Source organism: Eublepharis macularius, chromosome 9 (genome assembly GCF_028583425.1).
Source record: "Eublepharis macularius isolate TG4126 chromosome 9, MPM_Emac_v1.0, whole genome shotgun sequence".
In the NCBI taxonomy this organism is placed as follows: domain Eukaryota; kingdom Metazoa; phylum Chordata; class Lepidosauria; order Squamata; family Eublepharidae; genus Eublepharis; species Eublepharis macularius.
In genome coordinates this window covers 530908-553841 of record NC_072798.1, presented here as the reverse complement: position 1 = coordinate 553841, position 22934 = coordinate 530908, and the positions used below count along the sequence as shown (strand labels likewise).

The 22934-nt window shown below is 52.8% G+C and overlaps 1 protein-coding gene across 1 annotated transcript; it reads right to left on the bottom strand.

Annotated features, from left to right (window-relative positions):
• Positions 1-2741: 2741 nt before the first annotated feature.
• On the bottom strand, positions 2742-22804 carry FSCN3 (fascin actin-bundling protein 3). The gene is made up of 6 exons (XM_054988858.1): positions 22706-22804; positions 20209-20905; positions 19584-19702; positions 10566-10725; positions 5142-5312; positions 2742-3112 (listed from the first exon to the last, which is right to left on the bottom strand). The coding sequence occupies exons 1-6, from the start codon at positions 22802-22804 to the stop codon at positions 2907-2909; spliced, it is 1452 nt and encodes a 483-aa protein (XP_054844833.1). The 3' UTR covers positions 2742-2906.
• Between the last annotated feature and the right edge of the window lie 130 nt (positions 22805-22934).

Genomic DNA, 22934 nt, shown 5'->3' with positions numbered 1-22934 from the left:
GCCCAGAAGCCCAAGACTCCAACTCCGTCTGCCTCCACCTAGGAACGGTATCTCATCTGCACCTGACCCCTTCCCCACCTTGGGCCTGCAATGAGCCCTTCCGTGGTAAGAGTGGCCTTCCGGTGGTCTGTTGTCCAGTGGGAGTGGAAGGGGTGGGAGAAACTCTGCAAACGCCTCTTGCCAGTTGGGGCACCAGGAGCAAGAGAGGGCCACGCTTCCATTGTAGGGAGCTCTGCCCCGAGGCCTGGGCCGTGCCTGATCTCTCGCTCTCTGTCCCCAGGGCTGGCTGCTGGAGGAACACTGCCTCTCCCACCCAGGAGACCAGCATGGGCACCAGCCGCCCTGGAAGCCTCCCCTCTTCAGCCATCTGGGGCCACGGAACCCCCCTCCCTACCAGTGCCTTTTGCTTCTGGAACTCTGCATCTGCCCCAAGACCAGAGTTAATTCTTCTAGAGGTTGCCCTAGTGTAAAGGGCTTCTAAAACACCTGCCCAGCAAGACAGCTAACAAGATGCTATATGGCCAGGCGGCCTTCGGGTTGAATGCCTCTGGAATGTAAGCCAGCCCCCTTTGCACGGCTTCAGGATTCCTAGGAACTCCACTGGGGGATGCTCGCCTCCCAAAAGGGTCTTCACGGGGCTTTTGGCTGGATTTGCATACTTGGCTGACAGTCGAACTTTCTTTCTTGGCACTAACCTCCAGCGGGACAGGACCCGTGGTCCAGGAGTGTGCCTGAAGCCCCCGATTCTATTCCTATTGTGATCGCATAACCCCACTGTCCTGCCCTCCACGATGTCTCTGCACTGGCGGCCGTGCAAGTCTCCGGCCACCCTGCCGCTCTCGCAGCTCTCCTGACCCTCGGAGGGGTTCTTGCTCTCTCTCTCTTTTGGTGCGGCTGCCACCAACTGGCCTTGGTAGTAACTGTCTGCTGAGAGGGCCGGTGCTCCCAGCTCCCTTCCCTGAGTTGCCATTCTAAGGCCCCACCTTAAGGGGCGTCTCCACGGGGACAGTTTACACCACTTGGGCCCCAGTAGGGAGTTAGTGATTTGCCTACTGCCCGCCTCTCTTCCCCTGGAGCCCCTTTCCAATATTGTATTCAAATGTGGAACATAGAACAACGACTAGCATCCCAAGTCATAATGCATATGTTTTCTGGGGGGGGGGGGATAGGGGTAGAGGAGAAGGCTGTGATGAAGGAGGCTCTTGGGTGCCTCCGGGAGAGTAAGCAACCTTGTTCTACTGGAATTTCCTGGGAGTAAATGGCCAGGCATCATTTCAGGCTAAACCCAGGACATCCCAGGGTTTAGCTAGTCTAGGGAGCCTGCTGAGAAGCCACAAGGAATGCCCTCCCGTTCCAGGAGGATGCAGGATGCATCCTGTTCTGAGGGGATGCAGGTCTGGCTCTCCACACAGGAGCAGGTGTACGTTCTCAGAGGCCTTATTTAGGACTGCCTCTCATGTCACAAGGCCACGTGCTGGAGCTCCCAACTCAATGGGGGACCTCTTCTCTCTAGGGTTGCCAGCCCCCAGGTGGGGCCTGGCGATCTGCAGGAATTGTACCTGATCTCCAGACTCCAGAGATCAGTTCCCCTGGAGAAAATGGCTGGACAGTTTGGCATTATACCCCACTGAGGTCCCTTCACCAAACCCCACCCACCCCTAGGCTCCACCCCAAATCTCCCTGAATTTCCCAACACCAAGCAGGTATCTCTGCTTCCAGCCCATAACATTCATGGTCTGAAGAAAACACAGGAGCAGACAGGCCCCCCATGACTGAGCTTCCATTTCCGCACTGCTCCTTGAAAGGCGGCTGTGCCCGTGCCACCCCACTGAGGAGCGCCCACGCAGCTCCGCCCTCACCTCTGCATTTGGCATAAGGAGGGATGGCGAAGGACCACAACAGCACAGGGGGCCTCTTGCAATGCGAGGGCGCAGGGAGGATTCCAGGCCACTGGCGAGAGCGCTCAGAGCCCAGGATGGCGAGGCCCTGAAGGGAAGAGTCAATGCCTTTGACTGCTGTTGGCAGAAGCAGGGCGGGGGTGGGGTGGGGGGGTGTAGTGGGGTGGTGGAAGAGCAAACACACACCCCTCCTCAGCTCCTCTGGCTGAAGTGTCCAGAGACAAGTCCGAGGCATATGTGAACAACCCATGCGGTCTCTTGCATGATTCGTCCCCTTCAGCACCTGTGGACAACAGCAACATAGTCAGCCTGCAGGGATCAGGGGTCAGACAGAGCCCATCTGCCTGGGATTCTGCTCAGAAAGAGAGGCCTGATGAAGGCTTCCTGGCCCACTTTGGGGTCAGGAAGCAATTTTCCCCAGGCCAGTTTGGCCAGGGACCCTGGAGGTGTTTTGCCATCGCCTGGGCATGGAGCAGGGGCCACTGGGGGTGTGTGATGGGGGAGAGGTAGTCGTGCATTTCCTGCATTGTGCAGGGGGTTGGACTAGATGACCTTGGAGATACCCTCCAGCCCTAGGATTCTAAGGGGCTGAACCATGCCGTTCTTGCAAAATGTGCCTTTTGGTGCAGGCAGGCAAAGTTGACCGCACAACAAGACCGTCAATCAACCTCTTTTGCCTAGGAGGGCTATTCAAAGGCTGCTTCCTGGCTCCTCCTCTTGTTTCAGTTACTATACTGTTCCATTTCATTCATCTTGATTTTTCAAAAAAAATTTAAACAGTGCTTTGAGTGTTAAAAAGAAGCTTCAGAAATTTTGTAGATAAGCATATAAAGCTTATTTTAAACATCCAGGTATCGAGGCAAGTTTTCCATGTTAACCGACAGAGATCGTTCTGCAGTGGCTGCTAAGGGAGCTGGGCAGATCAAGACCCAAAGGGATCCACTGGCCACCTCCAGGGGCGGGGAGCTGGTCCTCCCAACTGCCCTCTGCCCCGTTACCTTCCTAGAGCTAGAACTCCCAGATGCTCTCACCAGTCACTTCCTCGCTGTCAGCCACGAGGGCACCTTCCCGGTCCCCGCGCAGGTAGTACCCATTGGGGGCAAGAATAGCCAGAAGGTTGTTCCCTCGGATCTCCAAGCAGAAATTCAAGGCAAACTTCCCCCAAGTCTTAAATGTCTTTTCTGAAGTCAGAGACCAAAAGCTTTTGCCACGGGCTGCAGAAAGAAACAAGCTGTGAGCTGCCCACAGTGACCCACATGCATACAAGGACAAAGAACGGTGCCAAAGGGAGGGGGCTAGAGTAAAGAACACCCAGGGATGGGCACCCGTCACTTGAAAGCTGATTCAGGCTCCCAGGTGCTTGGAGGTGATGCCTCCATGAAGAACCAGGCCTGCTTTGGGCGTCAGTTATGGTAAAAGTTGCTGCCTGCCTGACCAGATGGTCAAAAAGATTTTCTGGGTAAGCATCAGTAGAAGATTTCCAGAGACATTTCGAGGCTCGTTGTCTGCCCCAGGTGCAAGGCGCCTTGAAACTGCTAAGAGGGGAGCCGAGACTGGGGTGGCTGGGCAACAACCACTCTCCTTGGCTTGGCTGCACCAGCTTGGTTCTCGAGAGGAGGGTGGGCCGTGGCAGAGGGGCCTGATTCAGCTGCAGCCCCCATGTCCTTACGTGACGGCCCTGTCCTGACTGATCTTGCCCCCTTGCTGGGCTTCAGGGAATAAAGGTTGGTTCAGTTCCGCTTGAGTTTGGGGTCTAGGTGTGACTTCAGCTGTCGGCCACCTGGATTTACAGTCCTGGAAACTCTGATGCTGAACTCTGTGTTATTCTGCACAAAGATTCTGTCAGGGACGTTTAGATGCCAGGTTACTTAGCTTGTTATTTTACCTACCCTTTATGCACACTTTCCAGTTTAACATCTTAAACACTTACTAATAAACAAATCGTATTTTACAACTGGTTGCTGTTTCATTGGTTTAACTGCTTCCCTCCGAAATAACGTCTTGGCCAGTCTGGCCCAGGGCTGCCTTCGGGAACTCTTGCGAGGGGGGGGGGGGCTGCTTGCGGTCTCCAAGTACAGGCAGGCCTGAGTGTGGCTCCCCAACACCCCCCCCCCCACTGCTAGGACTTAGCAGGGAACCTGATGGCAGCCCTTGACCTCTGCTGCAGGGGTGCTCTGGATAGACTCCCCCAACCTGGGAACCCAGCTTAGGGGTTCTTGACCTGCTCTTCCGTAGAGACTACAGGGATGCAGCCCCAAAAGCTGCAGACAGCTAAATGTGACCCAGATCTCTCTCTCTCTCTCTCTCTCTCTCTCTCTCTCTCTCTCTCTCTCTCTCTCTTTCACACCCAGCAAAAACAGACATTTTACTTCAGAAACAATATTGCACAAAGGGAAAACAGACTCTCTGCCTGCCGTTGGCAGCTGTGTTTTGCAGGAGGCTGTCTGTGGTTCCCAGCAGAGGCCAAGAGATGGCAGACATCATGTCCGACTCCGGAGCCCAGCCACACACACCCCGGCTGCTTAGAGGTGCCCCCCAATGGCCTCAGGTGAAGAGGGGTGGGCAAGATGAGCCACCCAGGTCCAACTCCTCTTCCCTCTGGTCTTGGAGCTGGAGCCTGTGTGGCCTCCTTGGCCTCTCCCCCTCTCCCCCCCAGCTTTTAGAGACTTCTAGCCAGATCTGGCCCAGACCCAATGGCTCTGCCCCCCCCCAAGCCAATGGCTTCCCTCCACCCTCTCTGAGCAGCCAGTTGGGGGCTCTCAAGCGGTCCCCTGGCTGCCTCACTCTTCCTTGCCCTGGGTGTGGAATTGAGAGCCAGCTGATGGGCAAGGGGGGTTAGAGGGTCCACTGCTGCTGCGCAGCTGGCACATATGCAGCTGGAACAGGCTTGGGGTATGTGTGTGTGTGCCAGGAACGAGTGAGATTGGGCATCTCCACTGATCCCTTGGAAACACCACCCAGGCTCCTTTTGAGGAGGCTGATGCAGGGCCCTGCTGATAGGTGGGCTGCTTATGGGGATGCAGTAACCTGGGGGGGTGAAGCTTCTGCAAAGAAGCAGCCATGCCCAACCTGGGAGAGTGGCTATCTCGGGTCTGGTGGGGGCTTTTGCACAGCCAAACGTAGAGACATGGGGAAGGAAGAGGGCCCTCGCAGGGGCCAGGTGAGCGCGGAGAGGGCCTCCCTCTGGGTGGCAGGAAGTGTCACGGCCACCAGGGACCCCCCCCCACACCTCCCCATGCTTACTCTGGAGGTGGTAGACGCCACGTTTGCAGGGCAGCAGCTCAATGCAGTCTGGCTCCAGGAGGTTGCACCGCAGGACCCGGTGGCCACCGGAACTCCCCACATAACCGTACCGGCCGCGCAGCATCACAAAGGAGCGGTTGGCGAGGCGCAGTCTGAACTCCTCGTTGGGCCCTGCAGCAAGAAGAACAGCCCAGGCAGTAGAAGCCCCCTGGCACACGGTTTGCAGCGTCAGGGCATGGCAGGAGCATGCCCCGGGGAAACCCAGTTCCAGCCAGATAGGCCAGGGCAGGCAACGTTCACACGTGACATTCACAGTCAGAAGGGGTGTCTGCAGCCGCTCCCTTTGCTCTCGAAGATGCGCTCACGGAGCAGGAGGCTACCAGCAGTCAAGCGTCACAACAGCTAGACAGAACCTCCAGGCTGAGAGGCAGGCTACCTCTGACAGCCACCTGCTGGGGGGAGAACCAGCAAGGGGAGCCGCTGCCTTCTGCGCGGGTGTTCTGGCCATTCGGAAGTGGGCCGCTGGCCCCTGGCTCGTCCCAAGTAAGGACAACAGAGAAGGAGGGGCAAAGCACACCCCTGCCAGAGAAGGGTAACCAGAGAGGATGGGACAGAAAAAGGGGAATTGAATATAGTTATAATTAATATATTTTATTAGACGGGTGTGTATTATGTGCTGTCAAGTTGCCTCCAACCTATGGCGGCGACTCTATGAATGAAAGCTCTCCGAAAGGTCCTCTCATTAACAGACTTGCTCAGATCCTGCAAACTGGGGGATGTGGCTTCTGTTATTAAGTCCTTCCACCTTGTTTTGGATCTTCCTCTTTTCCTACCACTTTTCCTAACATTATTGTCTTTTCCAGTGAGTCTTGTCTTCTCATGTGACCAAAGTACGACAGCACCACATCTCAAAGGAATCCATGTTCTTCCTGTCAGCTTTCCTCTTTATCCAACTTTCACATCCTTACATACAGGGCTTTTTTTCTGGGGAAAGAGGTGGTGGAACTCAGTGGGTTGCCCTCGGAGGAAATGGTCACATGGCCGGTGGCCCCGCCCCCTGATCTCCAGACAGAGGGGAGTTGAGATTACCCTCTGCTGAGCGGCGCGGAGGGCAATTCCCCTCTGTCTGGAGATCAGGGGGTGGGGCCACCGGCCATGTGACCATTTCCAAGAGGTTCCGGAACTCCATTCCACTGCATTCCCCCTGAAAAAAAGCCCTGCTTACATAGAATGCAGAATACCAAAATGTGAATTAACTTGATCCCCAGTAATACATGCTTACCCTTAAGGATCTTTTCTAGCTCCTTCATGGCTTCCAACTCCTTCTGATCTCTTGGCTGCAGTCTCTCTTTTGGTTGATGACTGAGCCAAGGAATGGAAAATCTTGAACCATTTCCTCATTGTTAGCCTTAAAATTGTGTTATTTCTCGGTAATCATTACTTTTGTCTTCTTGATGTTCAACTGTAATCCTGCTTTGGCGCTTTCTCCTTTAACCTTCATCAGTATTCATTTTGAGTCATTGCTATTTTCTGCCAGTAGCAAGCATGGTGTCAATCTGTATATCTCAAACTATTAATGTTCCACCAATTTTCACTCCACCTTATCCTAAATCTAATCCAGCTTTTCTTATGATATGTTCTGTACATAGATTGAATAGTTAGATAATGTACGTCCTTGTCTGGTACCTTCACCAATTGGAAGTCATTCTGTTTCCCCATATTCTGTCCTAACAGTAGAATCATAGAATCACCTACCCCACCCCGCACACACACACCCAGTGACCCTTACTCCATGCCCAAAAGACGGCAAAACTCCATCAGGATCCCTAGCCAAACTGGCCTGGGGGAAATTGCTACCTGACTCCAAGGTGGCGATCAGCCTTACCCTGGGCATGTAAGAAGGGGCCACAAGAACTAAGCCCTGATGTAACCCATTCTGCCCTCCCTCCCACGATCTGCCTCAGTTCACACTGAATCACAGAAGCAGCATTGCTGTCAGATGGCCATGGCCGGTTTGAACTGGTTGCGCACTGAGTACAGGTTGCATACTCTCAACTCTTGCCCAGAGTACAGGTTGTGCATCAAAACAATCAGATGTTGTGGCACCTCCTATTGTTTCGAGTCCTATTCTCCATTGCCAACAGGAAAAACGGCTCCCTTCCCTGTGGTTTCAATCCTATTACTGTTAGGTGGATCTGTAACTGGATGACAGATTGCACCCAAAGAGTGCTAGTTAATGGTTCCTCATTCTCTTGTAGAAGAGTGACAAGCGGAGTGCCTCAGGGATCGGTCACGGGGCCTGTTCTGTTCAACATTTTTATAAATGATTTGGATGAAGGAACAGAAGGCATGCTTATTAAATTTGCAGATGAAACTAAATTGGGAGGGGTAGCAAATACGGTCGAAGACAGAGTCAGGATACAGGATGATCTTGACAGGCTGGAAAACTGGGCTAAAAGAAATAAAATTAATTTCAACAGAGGTAAATGCAAATTTCTGCATTTAGGTAAGAAAAATCAAAGGCATAATTATAGGACGGAGAAGACTTGTCTTGGCAGTAGTATGTGCGAAAAGGATCTAGGGGGTCTTAGTAGACCATACATTGAGCATGAGTCAGCAGTGCGATATGGTAGCTAAGAAGGCAAATATGGTTTTGGGCTGCATCAACAGAAGCATCGTGTCCAGATCACGAGAAGTGATGGTATTGCTCTACTCTGCTCTGGTTAGACCTCATCTAAAGTACTGTGTTCAGTTTTGGGCACCACAATTTCAGAAGGATATAGACAAGCTGCAGCATGTCCAGAGATTATATTTAGCTTGGAGAGGAGATGACTGAGAAGTGATATGATAACCATCTTCAAGTACTTGAAGGGCTGTCATATAGAGGATGGCACGGTTGTTTTCTGCTGCCCCGGGTCAGACCAGAACCAATGGGTTGAAATTAAATCAAAAGAGTTTCCACCTAAACATTAGCAAGAACTTCCTGACAGTTAGAGCAGTCCCTCAGTGGAACAGGCTTCCTCGGGAGGTGATGGGCTCTCCTTCTTTGGAGGTTTTTCAGCAGAGGCTAGATGGCCATCTGACAGCAATGCTGATTCTGTGAATCTGGGAAGATCATGAGGGGGAAGGAAGGAAGGGCTACAACAGTGCGTAGTTCTCATGACCCTTCTTACGATGCCCAGGATAAGGCCAATCGCCACCTTGGATAGCAATTTCCCCCAGGCCAGTTTGGCTAGGAATCCTGATGGTGTTTTGCCGTCTTTTGGGCATGGAGCAAGGGTCAGTGGGGGTGTGGGGAGGGGAGATAGTTGTGAATTTCCCGCATTGTGCATGAGGTTGGACTAGATGACCCTAGAGGTACCTTCCAACCCTATGATTCTAAGTGACAGCCTTTAAAATACTTAAAGAGAGCGATCCTGTCTCCTCCCCTCAGCCTCCTCTTCTCCCAACTGGACATTCCCAGGCCCCTCAGTCTTTCCTGGCAGGGCTTGGTCTCCAGGCCCCTGATCATCCTGGTTGCTCTCCTCTGTGCCTGTTCCAATTTGTCCACATTCTTTTTGAAGTGAGGCCTCCGGAACTGCACACAGAACTCCAGGGTGGGGCTTGACCAATGCAGTATACAGTGGGATGACATCCTGTGATTTGGCTGTTATGCCTTTGTTGATACACCCCAAGATTGTGTTTGCCTTTTTTGCTGCTGCAGCACACTGCCTGCTCATATTTAGCTTCCTATCCACCCGTATCCCAAGATCTTGTTCACACACAGTGCTACCCAGAAGTGCATCCCTCATCCTGTATACATGCTTTGCATTTTTGTTACCCAGGTGGGGAGCCTGGCACTTATCCATGTTAAATTGCATCTTATTCAAATCTGGTTGTTGTGGGTTTTCCGGGCTGTATTGTCGTGGTCTTGGTATTGTGGTTGCTGACGTTTTGCCAGCAGCTGTGGCTGGCATCTTCAGAGGTGTAGCACCAAAAGACAGAGATCTCTCAGTGTCACAGTGTGGAAAAGATGTTGGCAAGTCATTTATATCTATTTTCCACACTGTGACACTGAGAGATCCCTGTCTTTTGGTGGTACACCTCTGAAGATGCCAGCCACAGCTGCTGGCGAAACATCAGGAACTACAATGCCAAGACCACGGCAATACAGCCCGGAAAACCCACAACAACCATCGCTCTCCAGCCGTGAAAGCCTTCGACAATATATTATTCAAATCTGCCCACTTTTCCAGTGTGTTCAGTTCTTGTTGAATTCTATCCCTGTCTTCAAGGGTGTTTGCTGCTCCTCCCAGTTTGGTGTCATCTGCAGATTTACTGAGTAATCCCTTCACCCCCCCCCCCCCTTCCAGACCATCTGAAAAAATACTGAACAGCACTGGGCCCAGAACCAAGCCCTGCGGCGCTCCCCCGGACGCCTACCAGATGTGAGGCCACTGACAAATACGTGGTTCTGCAGCCAGTTCCCTGTCCATCTACCCATCCTACAGTCCAGTCCACGGTCTACCCTTCAGAATATGATGAGAAACGTTGTCAAAAGCTTTATTAAAATACAAATAAACTGCATTGACAGCATTATCGCGATCCATTAAGCCTGTCACTCGATCATAGAAGGAGATGAGGTTGGTCTGGTAAGACCTGTGGGGGACAAATCCCTGTTCACTTCCTCATCTCACCATGTTGCCCGTCAGATTTCTTTCGCTCTGCATGCAAGTCTCTGAAAAGCTGCATTTAGAATTCTATTTCTGTCACCATTTCCTCAGTCATCATCCATTTATGTTCCTCCTTTATTTTGGCTACAGGAATAATCTTTGCACATTCTTCTTTGATAATACTTCTGGTTTCAGCCCAGAGTTCTTCTGGATTGTAAACAATTAAACTGAGCATTGCAAAACTGTTATATCTCATTGACTTTTTTTGCTCCAAGCTCTCTAGTTGATAGGCTCTCTTGACAGTTGGCGCACAAGGGAGGGATGACGCAGCCCAGCCACAGCAGGCCAGATGTGTAAGAGCAAAGCCAACAGGCAACAGGGCAGGGGCAGAGCAGACCACAGGGAGCCTCCCTTCTAGGAAGGCTACTCCCTCCCTTTGCATGGCTTTCTGTGAGGAGAGCTCCTAGGGGCAGCAAGGCCACTCCAGGGAGAAGACGGGGGTGGGGCACGGCTATCCTTGCCTTTGGGGGGTGGGGAGGGGGGCTTACGCAGCATGCTTCACAGCAAGCCAGGCTGACATCCAGGGGCAGCAGGAGCGCAAGAGAGGGGGGCAGAGGAGGCGTCCAGATTTGTTCCTACTCATGCACACCCTCTTCCCAAAGGTGAGCAGCAGCACTGGCAGCGGTGAGGGCGTCAGCGAATCCTGCCCCCCAGTGAGGCTGGAGAGTAACGGAAGGGTGCAGAAGGGTTAGGGTGTCCTTCCTGTTCTCACCTGGGTGCACAGCTCTGGCTACCACCAACCCAACAGGAAGCGTGCCCAGGTAGCGGCCATTGCAAGCTCGCAGGAAGGTTTTCCCGTAATGCCACAGAACGTGGAAGCTGGTCTCTGGTTCCCTGCAGCAGCCATCGGCCACCACGCTCTTGCACTCTCTCTGGAGAGGGGAGACAGGGGTCAGAGGTGAGAGCGCTGCTTGGAGCATGAGGTCATCTCCCCCCCCCCCCGCCCCAGGAATTTCACACACCCCTTCGTTTTGCCGATAAAATTGCATGAATGCATTCTGACCTGCACGCCACTTTTAATACAGGTGAGGCAGAAGAAATGCTTAATACACTCTTCTCTGGTTCATTTAAGGCCCATTTGGGCCCAATTACAATCATGGCTATTGGTGGAGTCCTGCTATCTTGTGAAGGCCGCTATTTGCACACGGGATCCTCCCCCATTTTGGTTGTTAAAATCTCGCAAGGCCACAAAGGAGCCCTTGATGTCTTTCATAAATCAGTCACTAACTCAGGGCACCTTCCCTTGCCCACTGAAAGAGGTGGTCATCTGTCCAGTTCCTAAAAACCCATACCTAGACAAAAACAACGCGGCCAATTATCACCCCTTCTCCAATCTGTCCTTTTTAGGCAAAGTGATAAGACTAGTAGCGGACCACTTTCAGGTTTTCTTGGATAATGCTGGTGCTCGGGACCCTTTCCAGTCTGGGTTCAGGCGGAGTTGGCTCCAGTGGATTTAGTTGGCTTTTCACTTGCATTGTGTAGAACATGCCATCCTGTTAAGGAATGTGGAGGCAGAAGCTGGTATCAAAGGATGCGTCTTGGACTGGTGTAAATCGTTACTTGTAGAACGGACCCAAAGGCTTGTTGCTGGAGACCAGCTATCTCCAGTGCCATTATTTTGTGGGGTTCCACAGAGTGCAATTTCATCCTACATGTTATTCAACCTCTCTGGAAAAACTTTAGGAGAAATCATTCATAGCTATGGAATTGGATGCCACCAATATGCAGATGACTCCCAGCCTCTGTATCTTGGTCTCCAAATCCCTGGGAGATGCAGTAGAGATTTTGGGTGGCTGCCTGACAGCTATGGTCAAATGACTGAAAGCTAATAAACTGAAAATGAACCCAGACAAGTTGGAAGGGGTGCTAGTTGGGAAGGCAGAAATCCTGAAGGGTGCCGTGCCCCCCACTTTCAAAGGGGTTCAGCTGACCCTTGCAGACTCGATTAAGAGCTATGGGGTAATACTGGATCTGGCACGGCTCCTAGGGAAGCAGTAAAGCTGCAGAAAAGACCACCTTACAATGCAGTCTAGCCCTAAAAAAGGCCCTCTCCTTGACACAGCCCATCTAGCCACCTGAATCCATGCCACGGTAACATCAAGACTAGACTACCATAATGCACTCGACATGGGACTGCCCTTTGGAGACTCTAGTTGGTGCAGAACACCGCCGCTCAGTTATTATTGGGAGCCAGGTGAAGCATGTCCGTCATCCCCATTCTGCAGTCACTCTGCTGGCCTCGCTTCAAGGTCTCGGCTGTCACAAAGGAAGCCCTTCACGGCCTCAGTCCCTCATATCTGCAGGACCGTCCCCCTCCCTATGCTCCACCAGGGCAGCTTCGCTTATCTGAACAGGGCCTTCTGATGGCACCACCCTGCAACTGGGCAAAATCCCACCACTGCCCGTACCTGCCCCTCACCGCACGGAATGGCTGCTGAGGAGGTTAAGGGGGCTCCCACTCGCCCTTAATGATTTATGCAGGGCCTTTTTTTTTTTTTAAACAGAGGTGGGAGAGCTGTACAGTATGGAAATGATTCAGGTGCTTTGGTTAAGGGTCAGGGGCTGTGAACTTTTGTACTGTGTATTTACAGGGCAACTTCTGCATAAGTTAGTATGTCGTGTGTTATGCTTTGTTTCAGCTCCGTGTTGGATTTCTGTTTGTGCTCACATTTCTGCAGTCCACGCTCTATTGCCTTGTTACTGAATACTTAAGCCATTATTAACTGAAACTGTGCAATCTGACAGGTCTCAGTGAGAAAGGACTACAAACAAAGTAAATAAATAAATAATTCCAAAAGGTTTTGAATTTATTCTTGTGTTTTGCTTTGTATGTGTATGTCAGGTCTTGCCAGGTATTTCCCACAAGCACTTCACTGCATCACTCAGGTGTATGAGTTAAAGTTACTTTATTAAAGAAGAATACCAGTATCAAGATGGTCAGACAGGATCATTGGCTGAAATGACTCAAGGTAGCAAAGCAAGGTAAATTATAGGACACGCCCCCCAGTGGGAAAGAAAGTCCATTAGGATTTTGGCACACTGAGCCAGGGAAGAGGGGAAGAGGGAAAGGATGAGCTCTGCTCCGTCTGTCAGGAGGTTGGTGCAGTCTCTGCTGGAATTTCAAGGCCACGTTCTCAGGCCTGCCAGGAAATTGTAACCAAAACACCTGCAAGCAGCTAGCAACCAGTCAGCAAAACAGGTTCCCACTGCATGTTCTCAGAGGTACACTACACACTACAGCAAGGAATCCATAACACATGACAGATATAGTGGAGGCGTATCTGACATACTTCCCCCCCTGTTTCTTCTTAATTGACCCCCTCCCCCGGGTTTCTCCGGGTACTTCTTCTGAAACTGATATACAAGCTTAGGAACATTCACATCAGAAGCTTTTACCCACTCTACATTACTCTTGTTGAAATGAACCCATTGAATTAAGTAATGCAATGCCCCACATTTCAATTAAGAGTCCAAAACCTCCTCAGCTTTGTAGTGAGGTTGGCCATTCACAATGAGGGGTGGGTGGGACCCCCGGATCTGGGTTCCACACGTCAGGGCACAGAGCCTTCTTCAGGAGGATGAAATGAAATACAGGGTGAACATTTTTTAGGTTCTTTGGCAGTTTTACTTCCACAGTCACATCATTGATCACCCGGGTGACCTCGAAGGGTCCCAAATATTTCCACCCTAGCATCTTGCTTGGCTGCTCCCCCCACAGATTTTTGGTGGAAACGTAAACTTGGCCTCCCACTTTTAGACTCCAGGGGGCAGTGGTTTTCCGATTTGCTTGCTTCTTATAGTCCTCTTTGGCTTTGTCCAGCGTCCTTTTGATCATGTCCCACTGGTCAGTTAATTTAGTCTACCACTCAGTCAGATCCCCCTTTGCTCTCACCCTGGGTGCATATGAACAGCATGGCTTTGCCCTCAAATCCTTGAGCAATCTTGAAGGGGAGGTTCCCGTGGAGCCGTGTATGCTATCGTTGTAACAATATTCTACGAAAACCAGAAAGTCCACCCATTCTGCTGATAATTCTGCTGATAATTAATGTAGCACATTAGAAATTGTTCCAACACCTGGTTAACCCTTTCTGCTTGTCTATTGGTCTTGGGATGATGAGAGGAGCTTAACCCTTGCTCTATCCCCGCCACCTGCAACAACTCCCTCCAGAACTTGGCCACGAACTGTACCCCAGTTGAAAATTATCTTCTCAGGAAACGAGTGCAAACAGACCACGTGCTGCATAAACAAAGCGGCCAAGTTTTTAGCTGTCGGTAGTTTGAAGTACGGTATGAAATGGGCCTGTTCTGAAAATAAGTCCACCACCACTAGAACCACCGTCTTTCCCTTGGAGGGGGGAAGGTCAGTAGTAAAGTCCATAGAAATTGTGGCCCATGGCCGGGCTGGAGTTTCAAGCGGCTGCAGTAACCCGGGAGGCTTCCCCCCCCACGCCTTTTCTTCCCCATCAGGCACACTTGGCAAGTGGAAACATATTGCGACACATCATGCCTCATTTTGGGCCACCAAAATTGTCTTTGCAGTAGGTGTGAGGTTTTCAAGTACCCGAAATGCCCAGCCAACTTGGCATCATGGCAACGTTTCAGCACCTCTCCTCTCAGGCTGGCAGGAACGTATAGTTTGCCTTGCCGGCACCAGCCTCCATGCCCGACCTGCTCCAATTCCTCCTTGGGTACTTCCTCCCCCTCCTTTTCCCCCTCAGCTTTCACTTTCTCCTCCCACTCCGTGAGAACAGGCGGCGTTGCTTTGCTCCTCGCCTGTTGCCTAGTAACGACTGCCCCTCCCAGCTGAGTGGGTGAAAACAGAGTGTCCACTACCTTCTCCTTTTGACTGTCATGTTGGGGGAGGTACGAAAGGGCATCAGCCAGGAAGTTCGATTTGCCCAAGAGGTGCTTCAATATAAAATTGAATCGGGAGAAAAACTCCGCCCACCGTAACTGCTTGGCACCCAATTTGCAAGGGGCGCATAACACTTCCAAGTTTTTATGATCAGTCCACACCTTTAATGGCATTTTAGCACCTTCCGATCAATGTCTTCAAGTGTACAAAGCCAGTTTGACTGCCGCTGCCTCTTTATCCCAGATCGCCCAGTGGTGCTCAGAGTCCGAAAATTTTTTCGACACGTAGGTGCAGGGGTGTAATTGTCCCTCATTGTCCTCCTGTAGAATCATCCCCCCCATTGCCAGGTCGCTAGCATCCACCTGCACTATAAACTTGCGAGTCTCATCTGGGTGGCGCAGGACTGGCTCTGAGGTGAACAACTGCTTTAGGCACTTGAAAGCCTCCTGACACTCGGCAGTCCATGGTAGTTTAGCACTAGGCTTTATTCCCTGGGGTCCCTTCCGCTTGGTTTTCAACAGGTCAGTTAACGGCAAGGAGATTTGGGCAAAGTTCTTTACGAAGGGTCGGTAAAAGTTAGCAAAGCCCAGGAACGACTGCAGCTGCTGTTGGGTTTTGGGGGCTTCCCACCCCACCATGGCTTGCACCTTCGCTGGGTCCATTTTCAGCCCTTGACCTGAGACTCGGTAGCCCAAAAAGTCCAACTCTCTCTTATGGAATTCACACTTGGACAATTTAACTGGCAGCTGGTGGGCCTGCAGGGTTTTCAGCACCTCCCGTGCTAATTTCACATGCGACTCATAATCTTGAGAAAACAGTAACACATTGTTTAAATAAATGATCACCCCTTTGTACAGGTATTTGTGCAGGCGTTAGACATCAAGACTGCATTGAACCCCCTATAGTCTATACAGCCTCAACCCCCCACCCTTTTTCTTGCAGAATAGCACTGGGGTGGCGTGGGGAGAGCTTGTAGGCCTAATAAAACCTCTTGCCAGATTTTTGTCAATGAACTTCCGTAGCTCAGCTCTCTCCCTAGGGCTCACAGAGTATATCTTCCCCTTTGACAGTTTTTGTCCGGGGATCAGTTCAATGGCCCTATGGGGGGGGGGAAGCTCGTCTGCTTCTTTTTCATCAAACACTTGGCTCAAGTCCCGATACTCAGGGGGGGATTTGCTGTGTCTCCTCTGTAGTCAACAGCACACCTTCTGGGATGGGAGGAGCTCGTATTTGATGTGTGTCCCCCTCTGAGGGTTCACTAGGGTAACCGGCAAATAGAACAAGGCCCCTTTGGGTCTTGTCTCTTCAGGTGCTGCTTTCTCCATGACCTGCTGGTGGGGCCTCCTTACAGCAAGTTGTCCTTGTTTCCCACCGGCGGGCTCTTGTCTTCCTCAGCCCCAGATGGGTCTCCGCTAGACGACTCTCTAACATCATGGCTGCTTCGTTCCTCAGCTGTGCTGGCTTCTTAGTGACCCTTTGTGCTGGAATGCGGGCAGGGAGTCTGACACAAGCCTCACTAAAGTCCGGAGTTTAACGAAGCCGACCAAAGAACAAAGCAGGGAGCGTAGTCCAGAGAGCCGAGTCCAGAAGGTCAGAGCCAAGAGAGCAGATAGAGCAGAGCTGGGTCGCAGTAGAGCCGGGCGGGTCGTTGCACAGGTGCTTCTGCAATGAGGGAAAGGGCGTCCTGGCTTAAGAGCAATCACCTCCAAGGCAGTGCTGCATCCTGCTAGGACTCAAGGTCACTACGCCCCTGTTTGAGTGCCTGAAGCGTTGCACTCTGTCTCCTTTCCTGTACAACAAGACGCTGCTGCACCCTGTGCTGCCTCTCAGGTTCAGGGGAGCTGGGTGGGGATGTTGCCCTGGTCTCAAATGCTGGTGCAGGTAAGGGAACAGCTTCTGGCTCTGAGTCTGCCCTGGATTCCTCAGCCTGCTCTGGCAAGGGCTCCTGCTGTTCCACTCCCTGCTGGTCCTCCACGTGCCTGACTCCTGAGGAGCTTGGAATACTCTCTCCCCTGTCGTCCTCCACGAAGTCTTCATCCTCCGAGGAATCAGAGCCCACAACACCTTTGAAGCTTCCGCTGGGCTCCTCCAAGCCTTGTGCCCTCTCTCTGAAGCTTCTGCTCTTGGCCCTGGGCAGTCGGTGGCGAAATGGCCCGACCCCACGGATGGCAAGCAGAGGCCCCGTTTTAGGTGGAGGGCCCGCTCAGCTGCCGGGAGGAGGCTTCTGGAGTGCTTCCTCTCCTGAGCCCCAGCGTTTGAAGGGGTGTGTGTCTGTGCTGACCCACTTGGTGCTGCATCCGCAGTAGCTTGACAATTTGGTCCTGATTCTCGATCTCGCAGGTGAGTTGAATCCATCCCAGCAGGGTCGGGGGCTCGTCTTGCACCAAAGCCTTGGCCACCAAGTCTGGGTTCAGGCCTGCCCGGAAGAATTCGATCTTTACTCCCTCAGTCCAGTCCCTCAATTTGGCTGCATACTATCGGAATTCTGCGGCGTATTCTCGCATGGGATGGGTGCCCTGTCACATCCATTTCAGCTTCGTCCTTGCCCTCTCCTCCTCAAGCGGGTCCTCAAACTGCTCTCTTAAGGCTCAGACGAATGCATCCAAGCTCCACAGTTCTGGGGTGTGGGCCCCATACAGGGTCATGTACCACTTTGCTACTGGGCCCCCCAACCGTGAGCCCAAGTAACTCACTCGGCTAGCTTCACTGGGGAAGGTAGGACCCTACTCTCAGAAGAACTCCATTGCCTGCACTAGGAAGAAACCTAGTTCCTTGAGATCTCCCTCCAACTGGGCGTCCAGCTTGCACCACCCCTGTGGCTGAGGTGTGGGCAATGCCAGTGTGTCTCACAGTCCTGGGACCGGACCTGGCACACCGCCATCCGGAGGGGGACCCACAGGTGGCCCGGGTTGTGGCAGGATTCGCATTATCTCCCGGAAGCCATCCAGTAGTTCTCCCAGTCCTTCTTTAATGCCATGTATCTCCCCCCAGAGGGCACGCATCTCCTCGGTAACATCTTGGTGGGCCTCGTGCTTGTCCAGATCTTCAGGCTCATCTTTTGTTGAGCCAGAGCCATCTCCTTCCGGCTCGTTGTCTCCTGGGGTGGGCTGTGCTTCCTCCTGCATGGTGGTAGGGTTGCTCATGCTCAGTCTGAACAACTTACCCCTTCGGTTCATTTTCTCTTCTTGGCTTCGGCGGCCGTCAGGCCCCAGCGTTGCCCATTCCTGGGGGGTTGCGGTCAGCCAGTTCAAGTAGTTGGTCCCCGACTTGGGGCGTGCCCCCAACCCTTTCTGCACTTCACCTCCAGAGCCCTGTGGTTGTGCTGGGCTGGACGGTAGTCCCTCTGGCATCTCATAAGATCCCTTATCCATTTTGTCTGCCATGACACAGGTAGTGAAGTTCAGGACTCTGGTTCCAGGGGTACTTTTAGGACTTCAGCCAAAATGTCAGGTCTTGCCAGGTATTTCCCCCCCCAAGCACTTCACTTCATCACTCAGGTGTATGAGTTACTTTATTAAAGAAGAATACCAGTATCAAGATGGTCAGACAGGATCACTGGCTGAAGTGACTCAAGGTAGCAAAGCAAGGTAAATTATAGGACAAAGTCCACGCCCCCCAGTGGGAAAGAAAGTCCATTAGGATTTTGGTGCGCTGAGCCAGGGAGTCAGGGAAGAGGGGGGGAGGCAAAGGATGAGCTCTGCTCAGTCTGTTAGGAGGTTGGTGCAGTCTCTGCTGGAACTTCAAGGCCACGTTCACAAGCCTGCCAGGAAATGGTAACCAAAACATCTGCAAGATAAGCAGCTAGCAACCAGTCAGCAAAACAGGTTCCCTCTGCATGTTCTCAGAGGTTCCCTCTACATGTTTCTCACTACACACTGCAGCGAGGAATCCATAACACATGACCGATATGCTGGAGGCGTATCTGACAGTGTAATGAAACATATTCCGTTTTCCCATCAACAATTTTACATAATTCCTTCCTTGTTTTGAAGTTGCTATCTTTAATTTGCGCTTGCCTAATTTAATTTACTTAGTCCTATGACCATTTCTCCTTGCATCCCTCAATTCTATCAGCCACAATAAACCCCACTGCCATTAAGCCACAGAGCCAGGACCATTATTAAAGCTCTGGGTTATAAAGAGATATGACTCTGTGTGGTTCTTTGACCTGCGGCAGTGAGGAGGCTGTGATCCGTGGAAGCTGGGCACGGGAATCGCGGTGCCTTCTACACCTGGAAGAGCACCTGCATCCTCCTGGGGAGACTTTGTTTGGGGAGGAAGAGGGAGACCATGCCCAGGACTTGAAGGAAAGAGCTGAGCTGCCCCATGAGCACAGCTAGACTGGTCTTTCCCTGGCTCCACATGCGTTCCATTCAGCTCTGGCTTTCCTGAAGAGGCCATCCCAGGCTGGGGAATCCCCCCCCCATAAGACGGCCCTCCCACTGCCTTGCCAGCCTCCTGGGCAACAGCAATGCCATGTGTGGGCCAGGTAGCCCTGGGGCACTATGCTGAGCTCTTGAAGGGGCTGGTGTGTGTGTGTACATACCCAACCTCGGGCTCATTCTATCCGCTGCACTGCTGAAAGGCTGAGGCTGGCATTGCTGGGCTTGAAATACCTGGCTGGGAGATGCCAGCTTCTGTGCAACGAAGATCAGGCTCACACCTCCCCAGCTGCCCAGAAGCCGCAGGAAGGAGAGCAAGCCCCGGAGAAACTTCCTCCCACCCCCTTCCAGGCAAGAAGCCCAGAATCCACCCGAGCAGAACCACAGGCACCCTCCTTTCCTCGGGCTGCTGAGGCAGGTTGACATCAAAGCCTCCCCCCCCCCCCCATATACAGTTTTTAATGACAAATCAGTCCATGCCTGTGTGACTCACCTGAGCCAGGTAACTGTGATTGATGCCTTTTAACTGCACAGTTTTGGCACCGGAGTTAACTTCCAAGTGGAAGACAGACATCGGGGTCACCTTCTTGGAGCCAGCATAAACTTCTGAATCTGGGGGGAAGAAAATGTTTCCTCAGCCTTCACAAGACGGCTAGTGGAGCACTCTCCACTCTTGCCCACAAGCACAAATTGCTTCAGTCGGTTCATTCATTGATTGCCATTTAAAATGCAGGTTTGAATTAGAACTGCCCCTTGTGAAACGCAGAGCGGTGCTCTAGGTCCAGAACAAACATGGACTTGCCTTTGTCCATGAAGCAGTCGATGCGAAGGACGGCCTTCTCCCCTATGAACCTGTTCATCTCCTCCAGTCATATCCAGAGGCTGAGCTTTGGTTCCCACCACCCAGGTGTAAACCGGGCAGTTATCTAGTGGCAGCACTCTTTGAACCAGCTGAAGTTTCCAACCTGAGTCTCCACCACTGTAACCGCCCCTCTACTCTGGCTAGCTGAGTCCACCAGGTCCCGTCAGCCTTTGTGAACGAGGATCTCTCCCCCCATCCCGCCTCTTCTTGCCGTCTTTTCCCAGCAACGTTGGACTAGAAAATGGAATTTACTTGCCACATATGATGGTCATGTATCTCTTGGTTCTCGTCCTCAGACTGACCCACTGTGGACACCTCTGGATAACAAACCACTCTTCATTATCAGCAGGGTTGTCTCCGAGGCACAGGAGCCCACGACTGCCATGCGGATACAGGATACGTCCCTCCCTATCTGCAAGGAACACCAGGCCTCCTGGCGTCAGAGTCAGGTGAAAGGCCGTCTCTGCGGATGGCTTCGTGACAAGCGTCTCTGATCTGGAGACAAACTTACGGTTGGAGGTCTCCAAATGGTACACCCCGCTCCTGAACCTCAGGATAAAGCTGCACTCCTCGAGGTAAGGCACCGGCGTGTCGACCCAGACCCGATTCAGCTCGGGATCTGCTCGGGCGTAGAGCTGAGCGCTCGGGTTGAATAAGACCACGTGGACGTGCATGGCTAGTTGGGGCATCCACCTGTGGTAGGAGGCCAGGCCCCGGGTGATGCAGAAGACATCTTCTCCGTCAGATTCCAGGTACTTCCTGCTGTGCACGTGCTGGAGGGTCCACGCCCCACTTGGGTGCACCTCCAGCAGAAACTGCCTCTGCTGCTCAGACACGGGCGGAGCGCACCGGACTGTGCCATCGGCATCCACCAAGAGGGGTTGCCCCTGATGCCCTATCAGCTCCACCACGGTTTGTTCCCCTTGCTTTGTGGTGACCTTCAGCTTCCAGGTCTGCAGGGACCAAAAGAGGTGAATTGGCAAAGCACTCAGGAGCTAAGATGGTAGTATGGGGGCGGGGGGCGGGGTGAGGTGCAGAGGCCAGTCTGCCCATCCTCATCTTGGCATGCCTGCTCCTGGAAAGGTAAAGCCAAAGGGGGGAGAAGCAGGTTCTCCCCTTCACATGGCACTGCCAGCAGCAGGAGCCCTGGCAGTGGCAGATGCGGGTACTAGTGGGCCTGGCAAGGGACCGCAAAAGACTACACAAGCTGTGCTACAAGAATGCAGGACAGCCCGCAGGCCCTGGCACTAGAGCTGTGACTCACTCCGAGAGGCAGCCAAGGGCCCTCGTTCCCACTGGGCCACACTGAGCGAGTGGCAGAATTCTTTGGCTCTCCTGGGATTCCTTTCTCAAGAGTAGTCACACACGGGCAGAGCACCTGCTTGCCGACTTCATGGCCAGTTCAGAGCAATGGAAGGCAGTGGGGGCTGCTTCACTAGAGATCCCAGCCCGAAGGGAAGGGAGCAGATCTAGGAAGCTCACACACAACCTATGTGAAAAGACCAAGACTCAGCAAGGGAGCCGGGGGGGGGGGGGGTCTCCTCTGCTAGATCAGAGTTAAAAAGCAAACTGTGATATAACCACTGTGATCTCTTTACAGAACCACAGAGTTGGAAGGGGCCATACAGACCTTCTAGTCCAACCCCCTGCCCAATGCAGGATGAGCCTAAAGCATCCCTGACAAGTATTCGTTCAGTCTCTTCTTGAAAACTGCCAGTAAAGGGGAGCTCATCACCTCCCTAGGCAGCCGATTCCACTTTTGAACTACTCTGACCGTGAAAAAGTTTTTCCTAATATCGAGCCAGTACCTTTGTGCATGGAATTTAAGCCCATTGCTTCGCGTCCTACCCTCTGCTGCCAACTGGAACAGCTCCTTGCCCTCCTCCAAATGACAGCCTTTCAAATACTTAAAGAGAGCAATCATGTCCCCCCTCAACCTCCTCTTCTCCAAACTAAACATTCCCAAGGCCCTCAGCCTTTCCTCGTAGGGCTCAGTCTCCAGACCCCTGATCATCCTCGTCGCTCTCCTCTGCACCCTCTCGATTTTGTCCACATCCTTTTTGAAGTGAGGCCTCCAGAACTGCACACAATACTTCAGGTGTGGCCTGACCAAGGCAGTATAGAGGGGCTATGACCTCCTGCGATTTCGATGCGATGGCCCCTTTGATACAACCCAGGATTGAATTAGCCTTTTTTGCCACCACATCACATTGACTGCTCATATCCAGTTTACAGTCCACTCTTACCCCAAGATCCTTTTCACACACACTACTGCCCAGAAGTGAATCCCCCATCCAGTATTGGTGCTTCACGTTTTTTGTGGCCCAGATGTTAACAGTGTGCACTTATCTATGCTGAATTAAATGAGACCCTGAGAGCTGTGTGTCTGGTTCTCAGGGCGCCTCCTTCAGAAAGAGGCATTCAAACGGTCCAGGGGAGAGCAATGAAACTGGTTGTGGGGTCTGGAAACCAAGTCCAACAAGGAAAGCTGAAGGTTCCGGGCAGCCTGCAGTCTCCGAGGCACGGAAGGCCCCCCAGCCTCAGCCGCTGCGTCCGGAGCTGCGCAGGATGGGGCAAGGCGGCACCTCCTCCTTTTTCACCTTGCCCAGGGGAAACGGGCGCAGCTGCAACACTTGCAGGTTTGCAAGGAAACCAGCCCACCGGTAGGCGCCCCCCCCCCCCGCCGCCGCCGCCGCCCTGCAGAGTGCCTGGGGCGCCCCTCATCAGCCCCAGACCCCTGCCCTGCCTGTCACCTGCTTCTTGCCCAGCGAGCTCCCCAAGGCCGTGACCCCATCCCCGTAGCGTCCAGCAGTCAGGTAGCCGCCGGCCCCGCAGATCAGCCCCACCTGCATGCCTTGCCGGGGGCGTGGCTGGGCCGGGCCGGGGAGGCGGGAGGGCCCCGGGGGGAGCGGGGGGGGGGGGAGCCCGCAGGCCGCCTCTCTGTGACACGCCGCTGAGCTCACAAGGGCCCTCCAGCCCCAG

Coding starts and splice junctions, on each gene's coding strand:
- FSCN3 (XM_054988858.1), bottom strand. CDS start 22,804: ATGCAGGTGGGGCTGATCTGCGGGGCCGGCGGCTACCTGACTGCTGGA. Junction 19,703..20,208: donor ATACATGACCATCATATGTG/GCAAGTAAATTC, acceptor TCTTCCCCCCAG/ATTCAGAAGTTTATGCTGGC. Junction 3,113..5,141: donor TGGCGTCTACCACCTCCAGA/GTAAGCATGGGG, acceptor TTCTTTCTGCAG/CCCGTGGCAAAAGCTTTTGG.